The sequence below is a fragment of the Rhinopithecus bieti genome, unplaced genomic scaffold (assembly GCF_001698545.2).
Source record: "Rhinopithecus bieti isolate Rb0 unplaced genomic scaffold, ASM169854v2 scaffold_13348, whole genome shotgun sequence".
NCBI classification, from domain to species: domain Eukaryota; kingdom Metazoa; phylum Chordata; class Mammalia; order Primates; family Cercopithecidae; genus Rhinopithecus; species Rhinopithecus bieti.
Window position 1 is genome coordinate 9,896,814 of NW_016808764.1, and position 23,241 is coordinate 9,920,054.

The 23,241-nt window shown below is 53.2% G+C and overlaps 1 protein-coding gene across 3 annotated transcripts; it reads left to right on the top strand.

Moving 5' to 3' along the window:
* The first annotated feature begins 678 nt into the window (after positions 1-678).
* Positions 679-19,211, top strand: KDM8 (lysine demethylase 8). 3 transcript variants are annotated; one of them, XM_017887204.1, is made up of 8 exons: positions 679-829; positions 7,219-7,747; positions 11,079-11,245; positions 12,382-12,514; positions 13,437-13,481; positions 16,406-16,555; positions 17,814-17,906; positions 17,986-19,211. In XM_017887204.1, exons 2-8 carry the CDS (start codon positions 7,250-7,252, stop codon positions 18,148-18,150), a joined length of 1,251 nt encoding a protein of 416 aa, XP_017742693.1. In that variant the 5' UTR covers positions 679-829; positions 7,219-7,249; the 3' UTR covers positions 18,151-19,211. The 3 variants fall into 3 exon arrangements, with proteins under 3 accessions (XP_017742693.1, XP_017742695.1, XP_017742694.1); XM_017887206.1 differs by lacking the exon at positions 17,814-17,906; XM_017887205.1 differs by lacking the exon at positions 13,437-13,481.
* The last annotated feature ends 4,030 nt before the right edge of the window (positions 19,212-23,241 follow it).

The window sequence follows — 23,241 nt, forward strand, 5'->3', positions numbered from 1 at the left end:
GTAAATTGCCCAGTTTCAGGTATGTCTTTGTATCAGCAGCGTGAAAGTGGATTAACATACTCCCTCAAATAGGGATGATCATGATCATTACAATAGCTACAATCTTAGTATTTTTAAAGCACAGTACCTAGAATCCACTAATCTATGAACTGATCTTGAGCAAGCCTATTTCCTACTCAGACCCCAAGCTCAGTATGAACATAACTTTCCATGCCTCTGTGCAATGCTGCGAAAGGCCTGCATACTTGGAGTCCATAGGAGAGTGTGCTCAAAACACAAAAGTCCCAGTGACCCCACACCACTCGACATCAAAGCAAACGTGGCAGGAGTGTGTCCCCTGGCCACTTGCCTTCTCACTCGAACAGACTGTGGATGTAGCACTTGCTCGTGGTAATTGTGGATCTGACTTTCCAAAAGTACAAGTATGTGGCCACTTTAATCACTGAGCTTCAGTTTCGCTCTGTAAAATAGGGAGAACTAATAATCCCAGCTGCAGGGACTAAATGGTGGATGCAAACAGCCTTGTAAGAAGTTGTTATCCGTGCAGAGGAAAAATCGGGTGTCACCAGCACGGAAGGACCCGGAGGATACAGCCAGCCTTTCTCTGTCTTGTCCATCCCCTGGTCTTTTAAACGGGAGTGGGGCGGGGCCACAGCATCGATCACTCGGCACTCCTCTAGGCACTGCGTCGTGATCAGAGGAGCGGTGAGCGATCGATACTCCTATGCTAGCCTCTGACTTCTCGGGGGAGACAGCCGCGTGGTCGGACCAAAAGCAACGAGTAGTCGCCAGCCCAAAGGCGACTCGACACCGTCCCAGCTGAAGAGAGGTTAGTCTGAGCAACTCGAGAACTGAGTCAGCTCCAGTTCCTCAGAAGTGGAGAGGCCGGGTTCAGAGGCATAGACCGCGCCGGCGTCATGTGAAGCAGCAAAGCCCGACCTCGCGCGTGCGCCTTGGAAAGCCCGAGGCTGGCTCGCGTGGGCGCTTGCGCTCTGAGCCGGCCTGCGCTGCCAGATAGAGGGAAAGGCTCCGCGCGTGGGTAGTGCTCGTCTTCTGGCAGTGGTTTTGCGCCTGCGTGAGGGCAGGCCCTTGAGGCGGGCTGCTGTGCGCTTTCGCGGTTCTTGGCGGTCTAGTCGGTGTAGCCCTAGTGCGCCTGCGCGGGTTTTATGCCCTGGTGTGTAAGGCCGGCTGGAAACGATTCAGCCGTCAGGTCCCAGATAAGAGCCGCGAGAAATGTAGCCCCGGGAAAGGCGCTGAGGAGGAAAGGGGGTCTGAGGCCTCGGGGGGGCTCAAGGCTAGTGCGGGGTACGTGGGACCCTCTGGGGCCTGGGTGTGTGGCTGCCCTAAGGAAAGGTGCTTGTAGCTCGGTAAGACTTAACGATGGGCATCGGTGCGTTTCCTAGCAACGGTGAGACTCGCCGTGCTCCGGAGGACACGGGAGCAAGCCCGGGGTCAGGAGGTGCGCGGGCGTTGGGGTCACTCGGATGACCCAAACACAAAGACTGGGTGCCCCTTAGCCAAAGGGATCCTTGTGCCATGAATAAAGCTTTCTGGAAAACGTTCCAAACTTCTCTGAGAAGTTTTACAGAGCTCTTGTGTTTGCACAAGTTTTGTGGAATACTGCCATCATAACATTGAAGAGATTAGAGAACCGGACTGCCTGTTCCAAGAAAGCCAGATGTGGGCTGACCTGTCCTGGAAGCCCCCTCTGAGAGGCTTTCTCATGACCAGCATGGTGCTTGCCGTACCCTGAGACCCTCTGCAAATCACAGTGAGGCTCTCAGAGAGGCCGTTCCGCCCAGCCACCTTAAAGAATACTCAGGGAGGTGCTTTAGAGGAGTTGATGTTTAAAAATAATTTAAGGGTGGGCTCGGTGGCTCATGCCTGTAATCCCAACCCTTTGGGAGGCCGAGACAGGCCGATCACTTCAGGTCAGGAGTTCACGAGACCAGCCTAGCCAACATGGCGCAACCCCGTCTCCACTAAAAATACAAAAATTAGCTGAGTGTGGTGGTGCACACCTGTAATCCCAGCTACTCGGGCGGCCAAGGCAGGAGAATTGCTTGAACCTAGGAAGCAGAGGTGCAGTGAGCTGAGATTGGGGCACTGCATTCCAGCCTGGGTGAGAGGAGACTCCGTCTCAAAAAAAAATAAAAATAATTTGAAAGAATCCTGGGATGACGGGGCAGTGGTTTCCAAGAGGGATATATCCCATAACCTACCGGGAACCCACTTTGCTAGTGTGCATAGTGAATTCTGTCTGGATGGCGAATTTATAAAGTCCAGGCCTGAGTCTTAGGGCTGGTATATACAGGCTGTATTTGGCTCCTTTTTGTTTAATGCGACCAACAAGAAGCCTTTTATAAGATTCATCTTAGTCTTGTTTATAAATCCAGGAGAAAAACCACTCTGAGAGGTTAGCACATAACAGCCTATATTCTGACCTTCTTTGCAAGTTCATTTCATACACCAGCAGACAAGACTTTAAGGAGCATTTAGGGGCTGAATCAAGTCCACTCAAAAGCTGTTTTATGCAACCCGTGCTTGATCTTCCCCCTGAAAGCTGTTCCAGGTTATGAGGCCAGTTCACAAAGCCAGGACATAAGACCACTCAAGCTGTTTCTATACCTGATCCCCCAGCTCCCCTGCCAAAAAAAAAAAAAGCCTTCCCTGGGCCGGGCATGCTGGCTCACGCCTGTAATCTGAACTTTGGGAGGCTGAGCCGGGCGGATCACCTGAGGTCAGGAGTTCAAGACCAGCCTGGGCGATGTGGTGAAATCCCGTGGCTACTAAAAATAGAAAAATTAGCTGGGTGTGGTGGCGGGCACCTGTAATCCCAGCTACTCAGGAGGCTGAGGCAGGAGAATCGCTTGAACTCGGGAGGCAGAGGTTGCAGTGAGCCGGGATGGCACCATTGCACTCCAGCCTAGGTGACAGAGCGAGACTCTGTCTTTAAAAAAAAAAAAAAAAAAAAAAAACCCAGCCTTCTCCAATCAACAAGAGGTCTTTGAAGGCCAATACCTGTTGAGCTCTGGGAGACTGACTTGTAAAGTGAAGATACGAGGCCACTCAGGCTTTTTCACATGGCCCACATTTGGGTTACGGTAGGTGTCAGTTTGCCTGGAATAACACCAGTTTTTTACTGATGCAGACATAAATATTAATAGCATCTTGGTTTGGATGACCCACCTACACCTGGCCACTAGAAGGTTATCTGTACCACTCCCAATAAACCCTTTTATGTGGAGCTCTTGAAGGCCAGTCTGTGGCACCACTCTCAAAGACTGCTTCACACATCTTTTTTCTTCTTGCAGATAACTGGCAAGTCACACATCTTATTCTTGACTCCCTTCTTTGGAAGCCTGTTTGTTTAGCCTTTTGTGTGTGTGTTCTTTTTTTTTTTTTTTTTTGGGAGGGACAGAGTCTTCCTCTGTCACCCAGACTGGAGTGCAGTGGCTAGATCTCGGCTCACCCCGACCTCTGCCTCCCGGGTTCAAGTAATTCTCCTACCTCAGCCTCCCGGGTAGCTGGGATTACAGGCGTGCACCACCATGCTGGCTAATTTTTGTATTTTTAGTAGAGATGGGGTTTCACCATGTTGGCCAGGCTGGCCTGGAGCTCCTGACCTCAGGTGATCCACCCTCCTCGGCCTCCCAAAGTGCTAGGATGACAGGCGTGAGTCACTGCACCTGGCCTTAATATAAGACTTTGTAAACAGCAATTCAGTAAGGAGTTCTGGGAAGCCAATCAATAAAGCCAGGCCATAAGGCTACTCTGGCTGGTCCTTTCCTCTAGAAAATTGCTTGATACAACGAGAAGCCTTTTTTGTCGGACCAGTATGTGGGGAATGTCGGAAAGCTGATGAGCCTGGACCTGAGGCCATTCAGAAAGGCAGTGACCTGAGGCCCGCACCTGACCTTCCCAGGAGGCCCATCTCAAGTGGTTGGTGGTGTGAAGGCTGCTTCTGACAACCCATGAGGCCAGCGACCCTGGAAGATTGCTTTACACAGCTAACAAGAGAGTGTTTCCCTAGCCAGACCAAGACTCCTTCTGTAAGGCCTTTTTGCACGGCTAACAGGAGCCAATGTGTCTGCTCCCTGCAGGGGTAGATGGACACAACAAACAACACTTTCCTGTCACTATGAAGAAACCACAGATTGATTTGTAAAACTAAGACAAAATCTGACTTCACTGGGTCCTCAGACAAGCCCCCATCTATAGAAAGGCCAGTTTTTAAAACAAGTTACAAGGGCTGGGCATGGTGGCTCACACCTGTAATCCCAGCACTTTGGGAGGCTGAGGTGGGCGGGTCACTTGTGGTCAGGAGTTCGAGACCAGCCTGGCCAACATGGCAAAACCCCGTCTCTACTAAAAATACAAAAATTAGCCAGGCATGGTGGCAGTCGTGCCTGTGGTCCCAGCTACTCAGAGGCTGAGGTAGGAGAATCACTTGAACCTGGGAGGCGAAGATTGCAGTGGGCTGAGATCACATGACTGCACTCCAGACTGGGTGACAGAGCAAGACTCCGTCTCAAAAAACCATTTTGGAAGACTGTTTCCTGTGCCAGGAGGTGGCTGTTTGATATGGCAACTACATAAAAGGCCAAATTATGAGAGGTTTGGGGAAGTCTATGCAACCAGGCAGAAGACTCATACGGCCAGAATGCCACTTCACCATGCTGCCAACATAAGGCCTTGTAGGAGGCTATAGTTTTATTTTATTGTTTGAAACAGGGTCTCACTCTGTCGCCCAGACAGGAGTGCAGAGGCACAAACATGGTTCACTTGTAGCCTTAAACTCCTGAGCTCAAGCAATCTTCCTGCTTCAGTCTCCGGAGTAGCTGGGGCTACAGGTGTGTGCCACCACAGCCAGCTAACTAATTTTTAAATTTTTTTTAGAGACAGGGTCTTGAATTCTTGGGCTCAAGCAGTCCTCCTGTTTCACACTCCCAAGTAGCTGGGATTATAGGTGCCCTGCTGGAGGGTAGTGTATAATATCAATCTTGAGGCCTTTGGGGAGGCCATTTCAAGTGGCTTATACAGAGGCAATCTGAAAAGTCATTTTGAAAACAAACTCATACAGCCATCCTGAACCTCTGTCTCTGGAAGATCATTATATATTGTCAACATAAGTATCTCTGAAGGCCTTTTGACGAGGCCATTCATTGAAGAACTCTGCATTAAAGAATAATAATGAGGCTGTTTCATGTGGCCAAGAGGAGACTGTTTTGTACAGCCAACTCGCAGTATTAGGAAGCCATCTTTCCCAGGACAAGGCTGTGCCCACTGGCCTTCAACATGAGGTCTCCAAGGCCAAGTTGCAAAGTAGCAGATAGGCTGCCTTAGGAGGCAGTTTATGAAGATCAAATGTGAGGCCACCCTGGGAGGCCAGGTGACAAAGCAGCACATGGGGCCACCGGGCAAACCTGGCTACAAAGCCACACACGTGAGGCCACCTTGAGAACCGGGCTTTGTAAGGCTGATAGGCGCCCTGTGAGGGGCCATTTTATAAGGTCACTCTGAAACACCAGTTTATAAAGCCCGTAGTCTGCATTGCAGGGAACAGGTTTATAGCCCATTTGAAACCCTCTGGGAGGCCGTTTTCTAAGGTCGTCAAGAGACAAGTTTACAAAGCTGGTACGTAGAGCCCCAGTGGAAGCCAGTTTTATGGTAAGGCAATAAATGGTCTCCTGGGAGGCCTTTCCACCAGCCTTTATGAGAAGCCAGGATATGAGGCCCCTGAGGTCTTTTGGATGCTCAAGATGAGGCTTCTCCATGTTGTTCTATAAGATTCATAGAAGACACACAGGGGATAAGCCAGGAGGCCACCCAGGGAGGCCAGGGATGGGCCCATGTGGTGTCTTGTGCTGGCCTAGTGGATAAGTCCATGCTGGAAATTGGACTATGAAACTCTCCAAGAAGGCTGTGAATGAGGCCAACACAAGCATTTTAGGAGGTTAGAGATAGAACCCACCCTGGCAGGCTGGGGCTTTCTGAGGCCTACCACACCCTGAGCTTGCTAGAAAGAATGTTCATTGTGAACCAAGGACAGAAATGAACTCATTGTGAGCTCAGCCCTGTGGATACGAAGTCCAAAGAGCTCACCCTTGAGGGCAATGAGTGTTCTGGGCAGACACTGCCACTTACTCTGTAGTTTTGGACAAATTGCTAAACCTCTGAAATCTCAGTTTATTCATCTGTAAAACTCCCATCGTAGGACTGCAAGGGACATGTTAATATATGTCAAGCATGCAGCATTGACATGGCACACAGGAGAGGGTGCTGAGATCAGCGGGAATTTAAGCCCTGCTTCTGCACAAATGATTGACCGTCGGCCTCGGGGCAAGTCACTTCATTTTTGTTTTTTTTTTAAATTTGAGGCAGGATCTTGCTCTATTATCACCCAGGCTGGTGTCATGATCTCGGCTTACTGCAACCTTTGCCTCCAGGCTTAAGTGATCCTGCCACCTTCAGCCTCCCGAGTACCTGGGACCACAGGCATGTACCGCCATGCCCAGCTAATTTTTGTATTTTTTGTAGAGACGGGGTCTTGCCATGTTGGCCAGGCTAGTCTTGAACTCCTGAGCTCAAGCGATCCAATTGCCTTGGCCTCCCAAAGCGCTGGAATTACAGGCATGAGCCACCATACCAGCGTCCTCGAATACTTTTCAAAGTCCGGCACTCCCAAGTGCCTGCCATGAGGTGGGCTCTGCTTTTAGGCTCTGGGGAAACGTAGAGGAGTGAGCTACATTCTTGCCCTGGTGGGGCTGGCAGTGCAGTGTTGGATAGACACACATGTAAGCTGGTGTTTTCATACATCCTGACAAGTGCTGTAAGAGAAGCTCAAGGGCTGCAGGAACACAGCACACTGCTGGAGAATCTTAACAGGCCTCACATAGGGGTATTTAAGATGGGCCTTAAAGGTTGAGTAGGAGTTTGCCAGGCAGCAGAGGGGTATGGGAGGCCTTGCAGACAAAGACAATACACGTTCCTTTCTGAACATTTATCCAGTGCTCACTGAGTACCAGGTGTTGAGACAGGCCCTGAAGATACAGCGGGGACCCCAGACAGATGGGGGCCCTCCCCTCCAGAGCTTCTGCCCAGCAGAGAAAACCACTGTTGAAAAATCCTCACAAATGAGATGCAGGAAACTGCGGGAACGCACAGGGGATCAGGTCTGTCCTGGTGTCTGACTCTTGCTTCTCTCCACCTCCCCAGGCACGTGTCTGACTGAGCTGGTGGTGGCCTGATGGCTGGAGACCCCCACTGCCCTGCAGAGCCCCTGGCCAGAGAAGGCACTCTTTGGGAGGCCCTCAGGGCACTCCTGCCGCACACTAAAGAAGACCTGAAGTTGGACCTCGGGGAGAAAGTGGAGAGGAGCATGGTGACGTTGTTACAGCGAGCCACTGAGCTCTTCTACGAGGGCAGGAGGGACGAGTGTCTGCAGACCAGCGAGGTGATCCTGGACTACTCCTGGGAGAAGCTCAACACGGGCACGTGGCGGGACATAGACAAAGACTGGCGCCGGGTCTACGCCATCGGCTGCCTCCTGAAAGCCCTGTGTCTGTGCCAGGCACCTGAGGATGCCACCACTGTGGCCACAGCCCTGCGGGTCTGTGACATGGGCCTGCTGTTGGGGACGGCCATCCTGGGGGACATCCTCCTTAAAGTCGCTGCCATCCTTCAGGCACACCTCCCTGGAAAGAGGCCTGCCCAGAGCTCCACCCTGGAGCAGCCCTGCACAAAGGTATGTGGGGGAGATTGCCCCAAGCACACTGGCCATCCAGCAGTGCTGTTCTTCTAGAAATTCCGAGTCATCTCTCCCACAGGGTGAGGACTCGTAGCCTGCAACCCCTCTGATGGAAAATAGCATCTCCATTGATTCTGAATTTCTGTTTGTTTTTCGAAGTAGGCTCCCGTTCTGTCGCCCAGGCTGGAGTGCAGTAGTGCAATCGTGGCTCACTGTAGCCTCCACTTCTTGGGCTCAAGCAATCCTTCTGCCTCAGCCTTGTTAGTAGCTGGAACTATGGCAGTGTGGCACCACACCCAGCTAATTGTTTTAGTTTTCCATTTATTTTTCATTTTTTGCAGAGATGGGGTCTCATTATGTTTCTCAGGTTAATCTGGAACTCCTGGCCTAAAGCGATCCCCCTGCCGTGGCCTCCCGAAGCACTGAGATTACAGGTGTGAGCCACTGTGCTCAGCCCTCATTGATTTTTGAAATGGAACAGCTCCATTCGTTTTGTCAAAAAAAAAAGAAAGCTTTTTCCTTTTTTTTTTTTTCCGCAAAGGCAGTGCCCTTTCAGCAGAGAGGCAACAGAGAAGCTTCGTGGTTCCTAAGGGGAACAGCTTACAGCGATTGTGTGGGCGAGAGCTGCAGCCAGCGGCGGCCCGTTTCTTTCAGCTTCTTCTTGGTGGGCTTGCTGAAGTCTCACCCAGGCGAGGCGATACCTCCGGCTGCTCCTGTCTCTCTGCTCCTGGGTTTGGATGAGATACTACAACTAGCTGATGTCTGTTTTGGGGATCAATCTCTCCCACTTCTTGGGTCTGTATGCCTGTTCCAAAGAGCACCCCCAGGAACAGAGCATGGTTTACTCTGAAGGCTTCAGGTCCTGGTGCCCACACACAGGCCTCACTTACAACACCCCCAAGCAAGTCACTTAACCTCCTTTGAGCCTTGGTTTCCTTGTCTGTAGAGTGGCCGGTAACGGACCCACAGAAAGAAATGACTAAGACTGTACTAGACACTCAGTAGTGGAATTATGGGATGTTTCTGACGGTTTTTTAAATGCTGTGTTTTCAGAATTTCCTACAATGCATATTATTATTATTATTGTTATTATTTTTGAGACAGAGTCTCACTCTGTCACCCAGGCTGGAGTGCGGTGGCACAATCTCAGCTCACTGCAACCTCCGCCTCCCAGGTTCAAGCGATTTTCCTGCCTCAGTCTCCTAAGTAGCTGGGATTACAGGCGCTCACTACTATACCTGACAATTTTTGTATTTTTAATAGAGACAGGGTTTCACCGTGTTGGCCAGGCTTGTCTGGACCTCAGGTGATCCACCCACCTCAGTCTCCTAAAGTGCTGGGATTGCAGGCATGAGCCACAAATTATTTTTATGTAAGAAAAATGCAAGTGATTAACACTAAACACACATGCATGTAACCAAAATAAAAGAAAATCCAATAAAGGGAGAAGAAGCATTTTCAACAAATATGTCAGATAATGAATATCTCTATTACGTAAGGAATGGTACAAATCAATAGGGAAAAAATCTTGAGCCCCAGGAGGTAGAAGACCAGGAACCTGAACAGACTGTTCACAAGAAGGAAATAGATCTGTTAAACAAATGTGCAGGAAAATGTTCAGCCTCACCTCTGGTTAAAAAAATAAGAGAGAGAGATGCAAATAGCGAAACAGCATGTCATCTTTGGCTCTTAAGTTAGCAAACAAGGCTTCATATGATACCCGGTGTTGCCAAGGGCACCATGTGGCCAAGGGCATGGTGTGTGGGTTGCTCTTTTATTTTGTTTCTTTTTTTTACAGACAGGGTCTTGCCCAGTCACCCAAGCTGGAGTGCAGTGGCACAGTCATAGCCTTCTGCAGGCCAGGTGTGGTGGCTCACGCCTATAATCCCAGCACTTTGGGAGGCCGAGGCTGGCAGGTCACCTGAGGTCAGGAATTCGAGACCAGCCTGGCCAACATGGTGAAACTTCATCTCTACTAAAAATACAAAAATTTGCCAGGCGTTCTGGCACACGCCTGTAATCCCAGCTACTCTGGAGGCTGAGGCAGGAGAATTGCTTGAACCCCTGAGGCAGAGGTTGTAGTGAGCCGAGATCGTGCCACTGCACTCCAGCCTGGGCAACAGAGCGAGACTTGGTCTCAAAAAAAACAAAAAACTGGCCGGGAGTGGTGGCTCACGCCTGTAATCCCAGCACTTTGGGAGGCCGGGGCGGGTGGATCACAAGGTCAGGAGATCGAGACCATCCTGGCTAACAGGGTGAAACCCCGTCTCTACTAAAAATACAAAAAAAAAGATTAGCCGGGCGTGGTGGCGGGCGCCTGCAGTCCCAGCTACTCGGGAGGCTGAGGCAGGAGAATTGCTTGAACCCCTGAGGCGGAGGTTGTAGTGAGCCGAGATCGTGCCACTGCACTCCAGCCTGGGCGACAGAGCGAGACTTGGTCTCAAAAAAAACAAACAAAACGAAAAAAAAAAAAACAAAAAAAAACGGAAAAAAAAAAAAACAAAAGAAACAAACAAAAAAAAACAAAAAACGTAGCTCACTGCAGCCTTGACTTCCTAGGCTTAGGTGATTTCTCCCACCTCAGCTTCCTGAGTGGCTGGGACTACAGGCGTGCACCACCATGCCCGGCTTTTTAAATTTTTTCTAGAGATGGAAGTTTCTCTATGTTGCCTGGTTTCAAACTCCCAGGCTCAAGCAGTCCTCCCACCTTGGTCTCCCAAAGTGCTGAGATTACAGGTATGAGCCACTGTGGCTGGCCATTTCCAGCAGGTTCACACCTGTGGACACTGAGGCTCTCAAGCAGCAAGTAACTTACTCAGGTCACCCAGTTGGGAGATGGTTAAGTAAACGATGGTACAGCCACTCCTAAGAAACTGCAAGGACTGGGTGGCCACGTGGAAACTGCTTTTGATAAATGATTGGAGGGGAGAGGCAGGGCTGCTGCTTCATCGTTGCTGTTACCCCCAGTGGGTCAGAGATATTGTGTGTGTGTGTGTGTGTGTTTAAGATGGGAAAAGACCATGCAGGAATGAGAAGACCTTAAGATGATGAAGTTGGAGATAGTAAGTTTTCCTTTATTGCAGAATTTCTGTGAAAGCAGTTTATAATGAAACAAACATTTTTAATGAAATGGTTAAAAAGAAAACCACCTTGATCTCATGAGGAGCAAACAGTAATAGTAGCACTAATAATAGCAAATATTGTCTATTGTTGTCACTGGTACTCGACAGCTAAGCTCTCCTACCCCTGACACAGGTTCCTGGTGGAATGCCTCAAATGTCGACTTCCTGAGGTGCTTGCTAATTTGTTCTGTTTTGATTTTAAACAGAAGGCAAAGACGGACCATGGTTCGATTCCAGATGTGAACTTAGAAAGAACAGTCCCCCGGCTGCACCGTCCATCCCTCCAGCATTTCAGGGAGCAGTTTTTGGTTCCAGGGAGGCCCGTGATCCTGAAAGGCGTGGCTGACCACTGGCCGTGCATGCAGAAGTGGAGGTGGGTGGTCACAGAGGGAGGTGAGGTCCCTCTTCCCATTTTAGCGTTCCCCAGGGCTCCCTGAGTCCCTCCCCTGACCGTCCCCAGAGGAGTGCAGCCTTGTACATGCTTCACTAGCAGCCCTTGACTGACTGCCTAGGGGTTAAAAGAGAACGAAAAGTAAGGTGCTCTGAATTTATGCCACAGGCTATGAGATTCTTACCTTCTACCTTCCTCGCCCTAAGCGGTTTTTTAATGAGTCCCTAAGTGGCAGTCCTAGGATGTGTCTGTTATGCAATTTTTGCAGGATCCTAGCAATTTCAGACCATCTCAGGGCCCTGAGGCTAAGCACAGAAATAACCCAAGAGACAGCCCCTCTCTCTGAGGGATTCTGTGGTCTCTTGTGTTTGTTTCTAGTCCTTTCTCAGATTCATGATGGAGAGATCAGATCAGGCAGCTGGAGCGTGGCTGTCATGGGAGGCTCTGCATGAGTTTGGAAATAAGGAGGCATCTCTCCAGGAAGGTAGATGGAGTCGGCCTGTTTTGTGGTTTAGCGGAGCGAATGGTACCTGCTGAGACATGTAGAGGACTTCTCATTGCAGGAGCTCTCCTCACAGCAAGCCTTCAATGAAGCATTTTACTATGTACCTGGCACTAGGACAGGTGTTGTCATCACCCCCATTCTGTAAATGGGGATCAAGGACTCAGAGAGGTTCAGTAACCTCCACAGAGCCCCTGGCCTGTACCTGATGAGGCCTGGAATCAGTCCCAGGCTAGAGGGCAGAGCCCAGGGTACTTCACTGCAGCACCCGCCGCGCTGCCCACTATTTGTTCAAAAGTTTCTCAGCTTAGTGACAAAATGAGCAAAGAAAGAAGTGAGGAGGCCGTTGGCAAGCAGGGAACCAAAGCAGCCCAGCCAACCAGACTTACTGGCCCTATCTGCAAAGCTCTGCAGCACTGTGTAGGAGCTGTACAGCCTTGAGCAGGGAGTCCCGCCTCTCCGTGCCCGTTTCCTCATCAGTGAAGCTGGGGATGACAGTCCTCGTCTCTGCACATGAGATTTTCCGAGGATGAAAGGGGACCACATGCAAAGCACACTTAGTACTATGCCCAAAAACTATTAGCAGTGATGACGCCAATGTGTGTCTTTCTGCTAGTTTGGAGTATATCCAAGGGATCGCTGGCTGCCGAACCGTCCCGGTGGAAGTTGGTTCGAGGTACACAGACGAGGAGTGGTCCCAGACACTCATGACGGTCAACGAGTTCATCAGCAAATACATCGTGAATGAGGTACATCATGGGGACTGCTTTCCCCTAATACTTGGAAGGGAGAGAGTGTAGAACATTTAGGCAAATAACCCTCCGTGTGTTGCAGTGGGAGGTTTTGGAGGAGCCAGTCCGTAAGTCTGTGGTCAGAGGGATGACCACAGCGAGGAAGGCAGGCTGTTCGGCCAGCAGACATGAGGGACTCATGTCAGGTCCTTTTTAATGGGCAGGGGAGTATAATTCAGTGGGTTCCAAAAGTTGGACAGCTAAGTCAAGAGTATGTATATTTAAAATTTTAATAGTGGCCAGGCATGGTGGCTCACACCTGTAATCCCAGCACTTTGGGAGGCTGAGGCAGGCGGATCGCTTGAGCTCAGGAGTTCAAGACCAGCCTGGGAAACATAGTGAAACCCTGTCTCTATAAAAAATATAAAAATCAGCTGGGCGTAGTGGTGCGTGCCTGTAATCCCAGCTACTCAAGAGGCTGAGGTGGGGCAAATTGCTTGAGCCTGGGAGGCAGAGGTTACAGGGAGCCAAGATCAGGTCACTGCATTCCAGCTTGGACAACAGAACCAGGCCCTGTCAAAATTAGGACAGGACAGGATAGGACAGCTTATTTTTCCCAAAAGTTAATCACTTATACTTTCACCAGCAATTAACACAAGTGTCTGTTTTCTTACATCTTTGCCTGCACTGTTTGTTGCCATTTTATGAAAATGCTTGCCAATCAGATGGGAGATCAGTGCTTTACAAACTGGGTACCCCAGTGCTGGAGAGGTTCTTTGAAGCTGCCCCAGGGCCTCTAAGGGTTGGAGAGGACCATTCAGGATGGAGTGGAAAGGTGGCGGGGCTGGGGCTGGGGCCAGCTGGACAGCAGCAGCAAGAGGGCATCTGTCACAACTAACTGGGCTTTCTGTGTCGCCTCTGGTTTTCCCCGGTGGATTAGCCGAGGGACGTCGGCTACCTTGCTCAGCACCAGCTCTTTGACCAGGTAAGTCTGAGGCCACACTCCTCTGTCCCTCACCTTCTCACCTTCCCCTCTCCTCCCCTCCTGGGCTCAGTGCAGCTGGAGTAGTGGGTGTGAGTAGGAGGGAAGCAGCAGGTGAGGCTGGGAAGTTGACAAGATGTGAGTGACAAGGAGCCATTTTCCTAAAGTAACAGGAAACACTGGGGGTTGCCAGTGCTCCGAGGATTGCAGGGGCCGCTGTTCAGAGATGAAGGGAGCAGCTGTCGGACCGGGTGGCTGGCTGGGCTGTTGCTGTGGTGCAAGGAGAGGTGATGCTGGCAGATGGAGCAGTTCAAGATAGGTGTCAACCGCCGGACCCTGGACGTGGGTGGATGTGTGGGGGTGGGAGGGAAGATCAGGGAAGACGCCCAGATTCAGGTCCCCAAAACACTAAATAGATGGAGCTGGGGCACCCAGGAGGGACCTGGCTGTTGTGGTGTCTGCCTGGAGTGCCCAGGGAGGCAGCACTTGGCAGGATTCAAGAATAGGGCCAGGCGCATGGGGTCAGGGCCACAGCCAGGGGTGGGCTGGGGTCGCACCTCTGCAGCCTTTGCAGTGGGGCCCTGGGATGCTGCTCAGCTGCTGTATCTACTGCTGAGGCCAGGGCTGCCTGACCCTGTCTTGATGGGGCACCCAAGGACAGTAGGCCAGGAGCCTTCATGCCGACATTAAAGGAGGCTGGCAGTTTCTCTTCCCCAAGCCTCCCTATTAGGACTCGTGCATGCTGCCTCCTGTCCATGTCACTTGCTAAGTGAGGGAAAGGGGGATTCTAATTGATCAGGTCCCTACTGTGTGATCCCGAGACTCGCCTTTCCCCCAACCCCAGTCATCCTGGGGGCATGGCCTCAGTGTGGGCCGGGGACCCTGGAAGCCACAGTTAACCTTGGCTCCCTGTCCTGGAGCAGCTGTTTCATACTTTGTGGAACAGGAGGAGGTATATTTAGGAGTAGAAGGTCAAGTTCACAGTGACTTTCAAGATGAACCAGGACTTGAAAGACGTTTCAGGTAATGGAGGGCTGCCTGGGTGTTTACCTTGGGTCCCAGAGCTGAGTGTCCATCATGATGTGAGAGGACCCTGGAGAAGTCCCAGCAGCCCATGCCCAGGTGTTGTCATGCCATGTGGCAAGGACAGTGTTCTAGAACCTTCTCTACCTAAGGGATGCTCAGGGGCTCCTACCAAATTCTTGTCCCAGAACCTCTGACTGACTTCTCCCAGAGACCCCGTGTTCTAGAAGATTTTGGCCAACAGTTTAAGCCTGCCTCAATTATCAGTCACATCTTAGGAGCGCTGATTCCCTTGGGGTCTGTGCATCCTTGGCCAGTGATTCTGACGACATAATCTGGTCAGCCAATCACCTTTCAGAAATCCTGATGATGTCATCAGGGACCAATCATAGTTTCTGCTCAGATTCCACAGGGCCAATTCTGGTCAGAAGCAGCAGTGTCGGGTGTTACCTTTGGGAGGAACCCCCAGCAGCCCTGGGAGGGACCTCAGCTTGCGAACTTGTACTTCAGTCCTAAGCAGCAGGCGCGGCTGCGTTTCTGCACAGCTGATTTGAGACAGGCTCTTAAAGGTCTGAATAGCAGTGTCTGGGACCAAGCTCCCTGCGGGGAGAACATTCCAGCTTTTCCCGGTACACACTGGTTTCTGAGCAAGCAGCCTGAAGTTACCGTCACTGCTCCCAAAGGAATGGTAGTGTCCACCTGCAGGTGCCTTCAGGCTGGGGAGCAGTGACTCTAAAAGACCTGTGTCCCCCTGGCAACCCTGTTTTCATGCCTCTCAAGCTTGAAAAATGTCGCCGGGTCCAACCAGGGTCCTGTGAAGAACCCTGGGGTTCTCGGTGGCCTGGGGGGTGTGGGGTGGTGGCGTGCTCTGGTGGGTTCAACCCCAGAGGTAACTGAGGTGCCTGCAAAGGGTCTGGACAGGAAGTGGACTTAAAGTGGTGTGTTTTCACTCTGAGACCCTAGCTTTGTCTAAAGGAGGCCAGGGCCGTGTGCAGTGGCTCACACCTGTAGTCCCAGCACTTTGGGAGGCCAAGCAGGACCGGCCTGGACAACATAGCAAGACCCCATCTCTACAAAAATAAAATTAGCCGGACACGGTGGCATGCTCCTGTGGTCCCAGCAACTCGGTAGGCTGAGGCAGGAGGATCACTTAAACCCTGCAGGTTGAGGCTACAGTGAGCCGTGATGGCACCACTGCACTCCAGACTGGGTGACACAACAAGACTGTCTTTGAAAAAAAAAAATTACAATAAATAAAGGAGGCCAGGCCACCGCAGCCCTGCCCCGCCACGAACATCCGAGATCGCCTGACGTGTGGCATATAACTCTGTTGGAGGCCATGGGGAGCCACCCCACCCTTACTGCATCATATAAAGCTCAGAGCACAGACCCAGGCCCACACCTGTCTTTCTGATCAGGCAGTTTCAATGCCCAGTCTGTTGCTGCCAGGTATGGCAACAGATCCTCTGTGCCTACCCTGGATTTTAAAACTAGGAAGGCGAGGGCCGGGTACGGTGGCTCACACCTGTAATCCCAGCACTTTGGGAGGCCGAGGCGGGTGGATCACTTAAGTCTAGGAGTTTGAGACCAGCCTATGCAACATGGCGAAACCCTGTCTCTACAAAAGTAAAAATAAAAAAAATTAGCCAGGCATGGTGCATGCTTGTAGTCCCAGCTACTAGGGAGGCTGAGGTGGGAGGATCACTTGAGCCCAGGAGGCAGAGGCTGCAGTAAGCTGAGATCACACCACTGCACTCCAGCCTGAGAAACAGCCAGACCCTGTCTCAAACACACATACACACACATAATGGATATAGGTGTGTGTCTCTGACTCTTCTTTGGCCTCCGGGCTGCAGTGTCCCCGGCCAGATCCCCACCTCTCATATCTGCTCTGCCGCCCACAGATCCCGGAGTTGAAGCAGGACATCAGCATCCCCGACTACTGCAGCCTGGGCGATGGGGAGGAGGAGGAGATCACCATCAATGCCTGGTTTGGTCCCCAGGGAACCATCTCCCCCCTACATCAGGATCCCCAGCAGAACTTCCTAGTCCAGGTTGGAGCTACAACTGGAATAGTGGCCTCCTATCTCCTCCTGGCCCAGGCACCTGGCTGGCCACATTCTCTGCCTTTCAACACCGGGCTCTTAAAAAGAAACAAGAAGCACTGAAGGGGATGAGGACAAAAGTAGAAAACAAACCCACAAACGGCGCCAGGCCCGGGAAGGCCTCTGCAGTCGGCTGCTTCCAGAAGCAGCTGTCCTGTGTGGGCCCCTCCCAAGATCCCTCACAGGGGAGCCCTCGGGAGAGGGAGCCAGTGCTGGCGTGGGTGCCTGGTGCCTCTGGCCCTCCCCCGCCTGCCACCCATCCGATCCAGACCAGCTTCTTCCAAATAGGAGGCGGCAGGCCGGGGGAGGAGTTTTCTCAGTCACTGGGAGGTTTTTTCCTGAGACCCAGGCAGAGGAGCAGATGGGTTTGCTACAAGGGGAGGTACCTCTGTCTACTGCTGTAAGACCACCTTAGTTTTCACAGGCAAAGAGAAGTTTAGTAAAGGAGAACATTCTCCTACCCCAGCAGACCAGTCCAGAGAGGCGGCTCAGGAGTGGGCTAAGAGCCGGGCTTCAGGAGCCAGCCTGCCTGGCGCGGACAGCAGCCCTGCCACACCTCAGCTGTGTGAGCTTGGGCAGCTCATTTAATCTCTCTGTGCCTCAGTTTCCTCACCTGCAAAATGGGAGTGAAGATAAACCACCTCAGAGAGGATTAAATCAGTTAACACATGTGAAGCACTTAAGTGGTGCCTGGCACAGACAAGTGCCTAATAATGGTGGGCTCCAAAATGTATTTGGAAGAAAAACATACCTTTAGGCCAAGTTTGGTGGTTCACACCTATAATCCCAGCACTTTGGGAGGCTGAGTCAGGAGGATCACTTGAGGCCAGGAGTTCAAGACCAGCCTGGGTAACGTAGTGAAACCCAATCTCTACCAAAAATAAAAATACAAAAGTCAGCTGGGTGTGGTGGGGCACACCTGTAGTCCCAACTACTGGGGAGGCTGGGGCAGGAGGATCTCTGGAGGGAGGAGGTCGAGACTCCAATGAGCCATGATCGCACCACTGCACTCCAGCCTGGATGACTGAGACCCAGTCTCTAAAAAATAAAACAGGAAGAAAAACATACACGTGGAACTGTAAGCATGTGTGGAGGGGAAGGGCAGGCTGGGCCCAGGGAGCAGCATGTGGAAGGGGACAGAGGCCAGGGTGGGCGTGGGGCAGCAGCAGAGTGAGGCCGCCAGCTGACTGTCAGGGTCTCTTCCCAGGTGATGGGGAGGAAGTACATCCGGCTGTATTCCCCGCAGGAGTCGGGGGCTCTGTACCCTCATGACACGCACCTTCTCCATAACACGAGCCAGGTGGGCACTGGGGGTCCGGGGTGACATTGCAGGTTCTCCCCACTGCCCCAGAGATGATGACGTCCTTTGCTTTCTTCAGGTCGACGTGGAGAATCCTGACCTCGAGAAGTTCCCCGAGTTTGCCAAGGCCCCATTCCTGTCCTGCATCCTGTCTCCTGGAGAGATCCTGTTCATACCCGTGCAGTACTGGCATTACGTGCGGGCTCTGGATTTGAGCTTCTCGGTCAGCTTCTGGTGGTCATAGCCGGGCGAGGAGCTGAAAGGGCCTGACATGCAGACAGCACTCATCTGTTCACTGATTTCCTGCTCTGTGCCCCACCTGGTGCTGGGTCCTGGAATCTATAGACAAGCAGGACTGAAGCTGTGTCCTGAAGAGCCTTCACTGCCCAGTGGCAGCCCTGGGCGGCTGAGCTTCAGCACTGGACGGGCACAGAGCGGGGGCTGCCCAGGAAGGAGCACACTCCAGGCTGGGGGTGCATGAAGAGGAAGGTGAGGAGAGCCCAGAAGGACCCTGCAGGCAGACAGCCTGCTTGGGGACTCCGGCATCAGAAAGCCTAACGTGTTTGGGAAACGGGTGGGTCACACGGGCAGGGGTGAAACGTGGGCTCTGAGGTTGGCTACTCGACTCAGACCCGGCCGCGCTGCGTACTTGCTGCGTGACTTGGCCAGGATCCCCCGCTTCGTTGTGTCCACGTGGAAAAGAGGGCAAGGCCAGTCCTCACTGCAGAGGGCCGAGGAGGCAGTGCTGAGCCCCTGCTGCTGCATGAACCTTAACCACTGCCACTGATCCCAATTACTCTGATCCTTCTGCCCTTGCTTCCCATAACTGGGCCTGCTGGACACCACAGCCTGAATACTGGAGAAAGCTGGGTGTTGCCCAGGTCACAGGAGAGAGTCCATAGAGGCCTGCTCAGGAGCCCAGACCCCTGCTGGGCAGTGGGAGCTTTCTGTCATCCTCATGGCTAAAGCATAACCCACCTGCCTGCAGTGAAGTGCGAAGGTCTTGCTGGATGACTTTTCACCCACACTCATCCAGGAGCAGGCTCCCAAGTGAAGAAACCACTGAACCATCACCAGCCCCTGGAAGCCTCCCTCTAGCCACCTTCTAGTCACCATCCCCCAGAAGTAATGACTCTCAAACCGGTGGAAGGTTTGAGGCCAGGGGGACACCCAGGCTCCGTGCTTTCTGTAATTGTGTCTTGTTTGTGTGCACGCAGGTTTGTTTTATGTTTTGGCCATTAAGACTTTCCCCAGCCCTCTGTTTTTTGTTTTTTAAACTAAATAGAGATGGGATCTTGCTATGTTGCCCAGGCTGGTCTTGAATTCCTGGGCTTAAGCGATCCTCTCACCTTGGCCTACCAAAGTGCTGGGGTTACAGGTATGAGCCACCATGCCAGCCTTGGCTTCTTTCTTCCCCCCTTCCAAGACAGGCCTGGGAAAAAGAGCCCCGAGGGTTCAGCTGCCATCCTGCCAGCACCTTGACTCACTGGCTCAGCTGCTTGTCTTTTAGCTAAAATCAAGCCGCCTCTGGTTGGCCAGGGGTAGCTACCCTGGGGTAACTAGAAGGGGGATGGGAAGGTGGCCACGGGCAGCTGGAACTCTAGTTCCTGATGCCCTCTGTACCCAGTCCAAGGAATTTGACCTTTATTTGGTAGGTCCTGGGGTTCCCGGCCTTTGAGCAGACACCAGCAGAATCTGCAATCTCGAAAGCTGGCTGTTGGCAGGGAGAGGCCGTGGTACTTACTCATCCTGGGAGTGGGCTGCTGAGGGGCCGTGGGTGTGCCAGGGAGTGACACAAGAGCTATCTGGAAGTGGAGTCCACTTGGCTCCATGGGCAGCTGCTTGCAAGGACATTGTTTATTCCCTGCCATTGTTAATAGTGAATTACCTAATCTTTCATAGGAAGAATTTACACCAGATGTCAACACCCCTGAAAGTAGGGAGGCATAAAACAGGGACGCCCCATGACTAGGTTCGCCATTAGTGAGGAGCAGTGGCTGCCCAGCCACAGAAGGCTGTGACTCCCGGCCCGCACATGTCACTCACACCTCTTCCCCAGCAGAAGGACAGGCGGGTTGTGGCCCCAGCTCCCAGTGGCCCAGCCGCTCCATCCGCTCCAGCTGGCAGGCCCCATGGCCCATCTGTAGCGTAGCGTGATAGAAAGCTGGGCACGGGAGGCCACGTTCATTAACGTATGGTATCCTGGCCAGGAGGCTTCCCGCAAATGTCCCTTGTCAGATGAGGAACAGGAAAAGGGGAAATGGCCCTGCCCTGTGGCCGAGGTTCCGGCGTTCCTAGGAGTCCCAGTCTGAGGGTGACCTCAGCCCTCCGGGGACGGTGGACTCTCAAGCCAGCTTGGAACCCAAGCGCCCAACAGTGGGTCACAGACCAAGGAGAGGCACGTGCACGAGCCCCTGCCTGAGATGTGGCCACAGCAGTCAGGACACTGATACTGCCATCACAGACACAGGACACAGCTAGCAGGCCTGTCACTGACCACATGAGGCCCCTGCCCTCATGGTGTTTTAACACAATGGCGTCAGGCTGGGGCGCGGGAGGTCAATAAGGACATAGGAATAAAACAAGACAGTGTCACGCCATGATTGGTGCCATGAAAGCAACAGAGCAGGGTGGCGGTGGAAAATGGCAGCCAGGGATGGACTGGTGGGGCAGAGGTTTTTGATAGTTGACATTTGAAGAGCAAGAGCTTGACTAGGAATCCAAAACTGGCCAGGAGACTTGAGGCCCAGCTCGTGACAGCAGGTACAGCAGCCGTGAGACAGGAAAGCCCCAGTCTGGGGACAGGGGAGGGAGGAGTCAGGGTGGCTGGGGCAGAGAGGGGTAGGAAGGGGGGTATCAAGGCCACGGGGCCTGGGGGACCAGCAGGGGAAGGCAATGGGGGGCTCAGCCTGGGAGGGACAGGTCTGCAGCTGCTGTGCAGACAAGGGCCTACAAGGGGACCCTGGGAAGCAGGCCAGTCCGTAATTCCTGAGTGACAAGGTCAGGGGCACCGACGGGGGAGCATGGCAGTGAAAGAGAAGGCTGGCGGGGTAATAAAGGCTTTGAATGCCAGGCCAGTGTATGGAACTCCTCACGAGGGTTTTGGTTGAGTGCCAGCGTGTGTTGTGAGATGTTCACATCCGTGTCATCATGGAGGTGCTGGAGGCAGGAGAGACGAGCAGTAGGAGGGCCAGTGTCCCCAATGGTGAAGTGCCCAGAGGCTTCCTGAGTCCCCAGCCAGGACTGCCTCGAGCACAGAGAATGAACGACCAGAACCATGGGACAACTGGGTCAGTCACAAGCTGCCCTGGCCCCTCTTGCAGGCGGTATTTGCTGGTTGGCTTTTTGCCTCCTGGCGTCCATCTTCCCTTCTTCCAGAACGGCACACTGCGCTCTGGAGAATGACCTCTGCCCCAGGGATGCGGTCCTGGCAGGTCTGTACAGCTCCTCCCTGGACTGGCATCTTGAGGGCACGTCGGGAGGAGCATAGACAGGTTGGAGCTGACCCCCTGTGGCAGCAGCACCCACTGTCGCAGAATTGTCTTGACATCCACGAGCCTTATTCTAAGGTCTGCCATTCTAGACTGGTCTTGCCTTCCTGTCATTTCTGTAAGCCACCTCATACATTTCCAAAAAACTCCTCTTCTGGTGAGGCCAGCTGGGGCTGGCACTGGCTGAACACACTGGGCTTACCAATGGGCGTGTCTCTGCCCACTGACGAAGGGCTGGACTGGGTCCCCAGCTGCCTCACTGATGGGAAGGTGGGTTTGAGGGCTCAGGAGCCCAGACTTGGTTCTGGGAGGGTTAGCCTCCCACCAGCAGGGGTCATTGGTTCACTGAGCCTTGGATACCTGCTCTACCCTGGTTTTATGGAGGTGAATAAAGGGGGATGTGCCTGCCTGTAGCGGGGGAGGCCAGCCACCAATTCAGAGTCCAAGTTCACTCCCCGCTGCCTCTGAGGCTATTGAAGATGCAATCACACCTTCAATTTGCTTAGGGAAAGGCCCCTGCTCCCTCAGCCACGTGGCCTGAGAGGGACGGCCCCACCCCTGTCTTCGGGGTGGGTGTGATTTTCCAATGCCAGTCAGATCATCCTGTCCCCACCTCGCAGGTGTCCACGTGGGAGCTATGGGCCATGAGGATGCTTGCAAGGGTGTGGGAGCCACCAAGTGAGAGCCACCCTCTTCCTCCTGATCCCGGGCATGATGTGTGAGGCCCAGAAGCATGGCAGCTATTTTGCTATCATGGAGAAAGCTGGATGTCTGGGAAACCACCTCGTAGGCCCCAAGCATGCAGCCAGCCCAGTGAAAGCGCAGTAGACACAGAAATATGGCTGTGTGGTAACCTCACTGGAGCCCCTAGACCAGGCCTTTCAAGTCCCCTGTGGCCAAGTCCTTCCTTGTTTCGGCCAGTCTGAGTTGGCTTTTCTGAAAAAGCAACTGACTGAAGCATCCTGACTGATGCCGGGGTTCAAGAGAGGCATGAAGATGGGGACTTAACAAGTGTGAGGATGGAGGAAGTGCAGGGAGCGAGGGGCTGACCAGTGCCAAAGGGCGAGCGGGTGCTAGCCAGGAAACAAAGCCGGACACCAGAGGGGAGGGTGCGCAGGCCCAGGGCGCTGTGCAGAGGCTCCCGAGCTGACGAAGGAAGCCCTGCACCCTGCGCAGTGGGTGGGGGGAGGCGGTGGCGGATGAGCAGGGGCCTCACCAGGGGCCACAGCCCTGCTGCAGCAGTTAGGGCGTCCAGGGGTCTTCCACAGGGAGCATGGAGGCAGGGTGTGGGCCAGGGCTGGCGCTCAGCCTGAGGCAGCAGCGGCAGGGCCGGAGGGCTATTGGCAGCTGGGCTGGGCAGGATCTGGTGACAGTGGGATGCAGGAGGGTCAGGGAGAGGAAGCATTGAGGCTGACTCCCGGTCCCGGCTGGGGCTACTGGATGGCGGGGCTGCTGGATGGCAGGGCTGCCGGGCACCCACAGGGAGCAGAGGGTCCAGGGAGGGAGAGCACGTGTCCTGCCCAAACGCCCAGCCTCAGCCCATTCAGGCCAGTGGCACCTTGGGCCAGGGGAGAGTCCAGACTGGGGAGTTGGGGAGGCCAAGGTTCACATATCCAGGTTTGGGCCAGCCCAATCCTGCTGGGACAGCTGGTCACAGCTGGGACTGGAGGCAAGGCTGCCCTGGGCAAGGACAGTGAGCTGTCCTGAGCCGTTGCTGGGGGCTCTGCTGGTTTCACCTGCTGGAGCCCAAACCCAGGGGTTCTGAGTGATGACTGAACTCCAGGAAAGAAGGCAAGGCCACGACACAGAGCCTCACACACAGGCTCGAGAACACAGACAGGGGC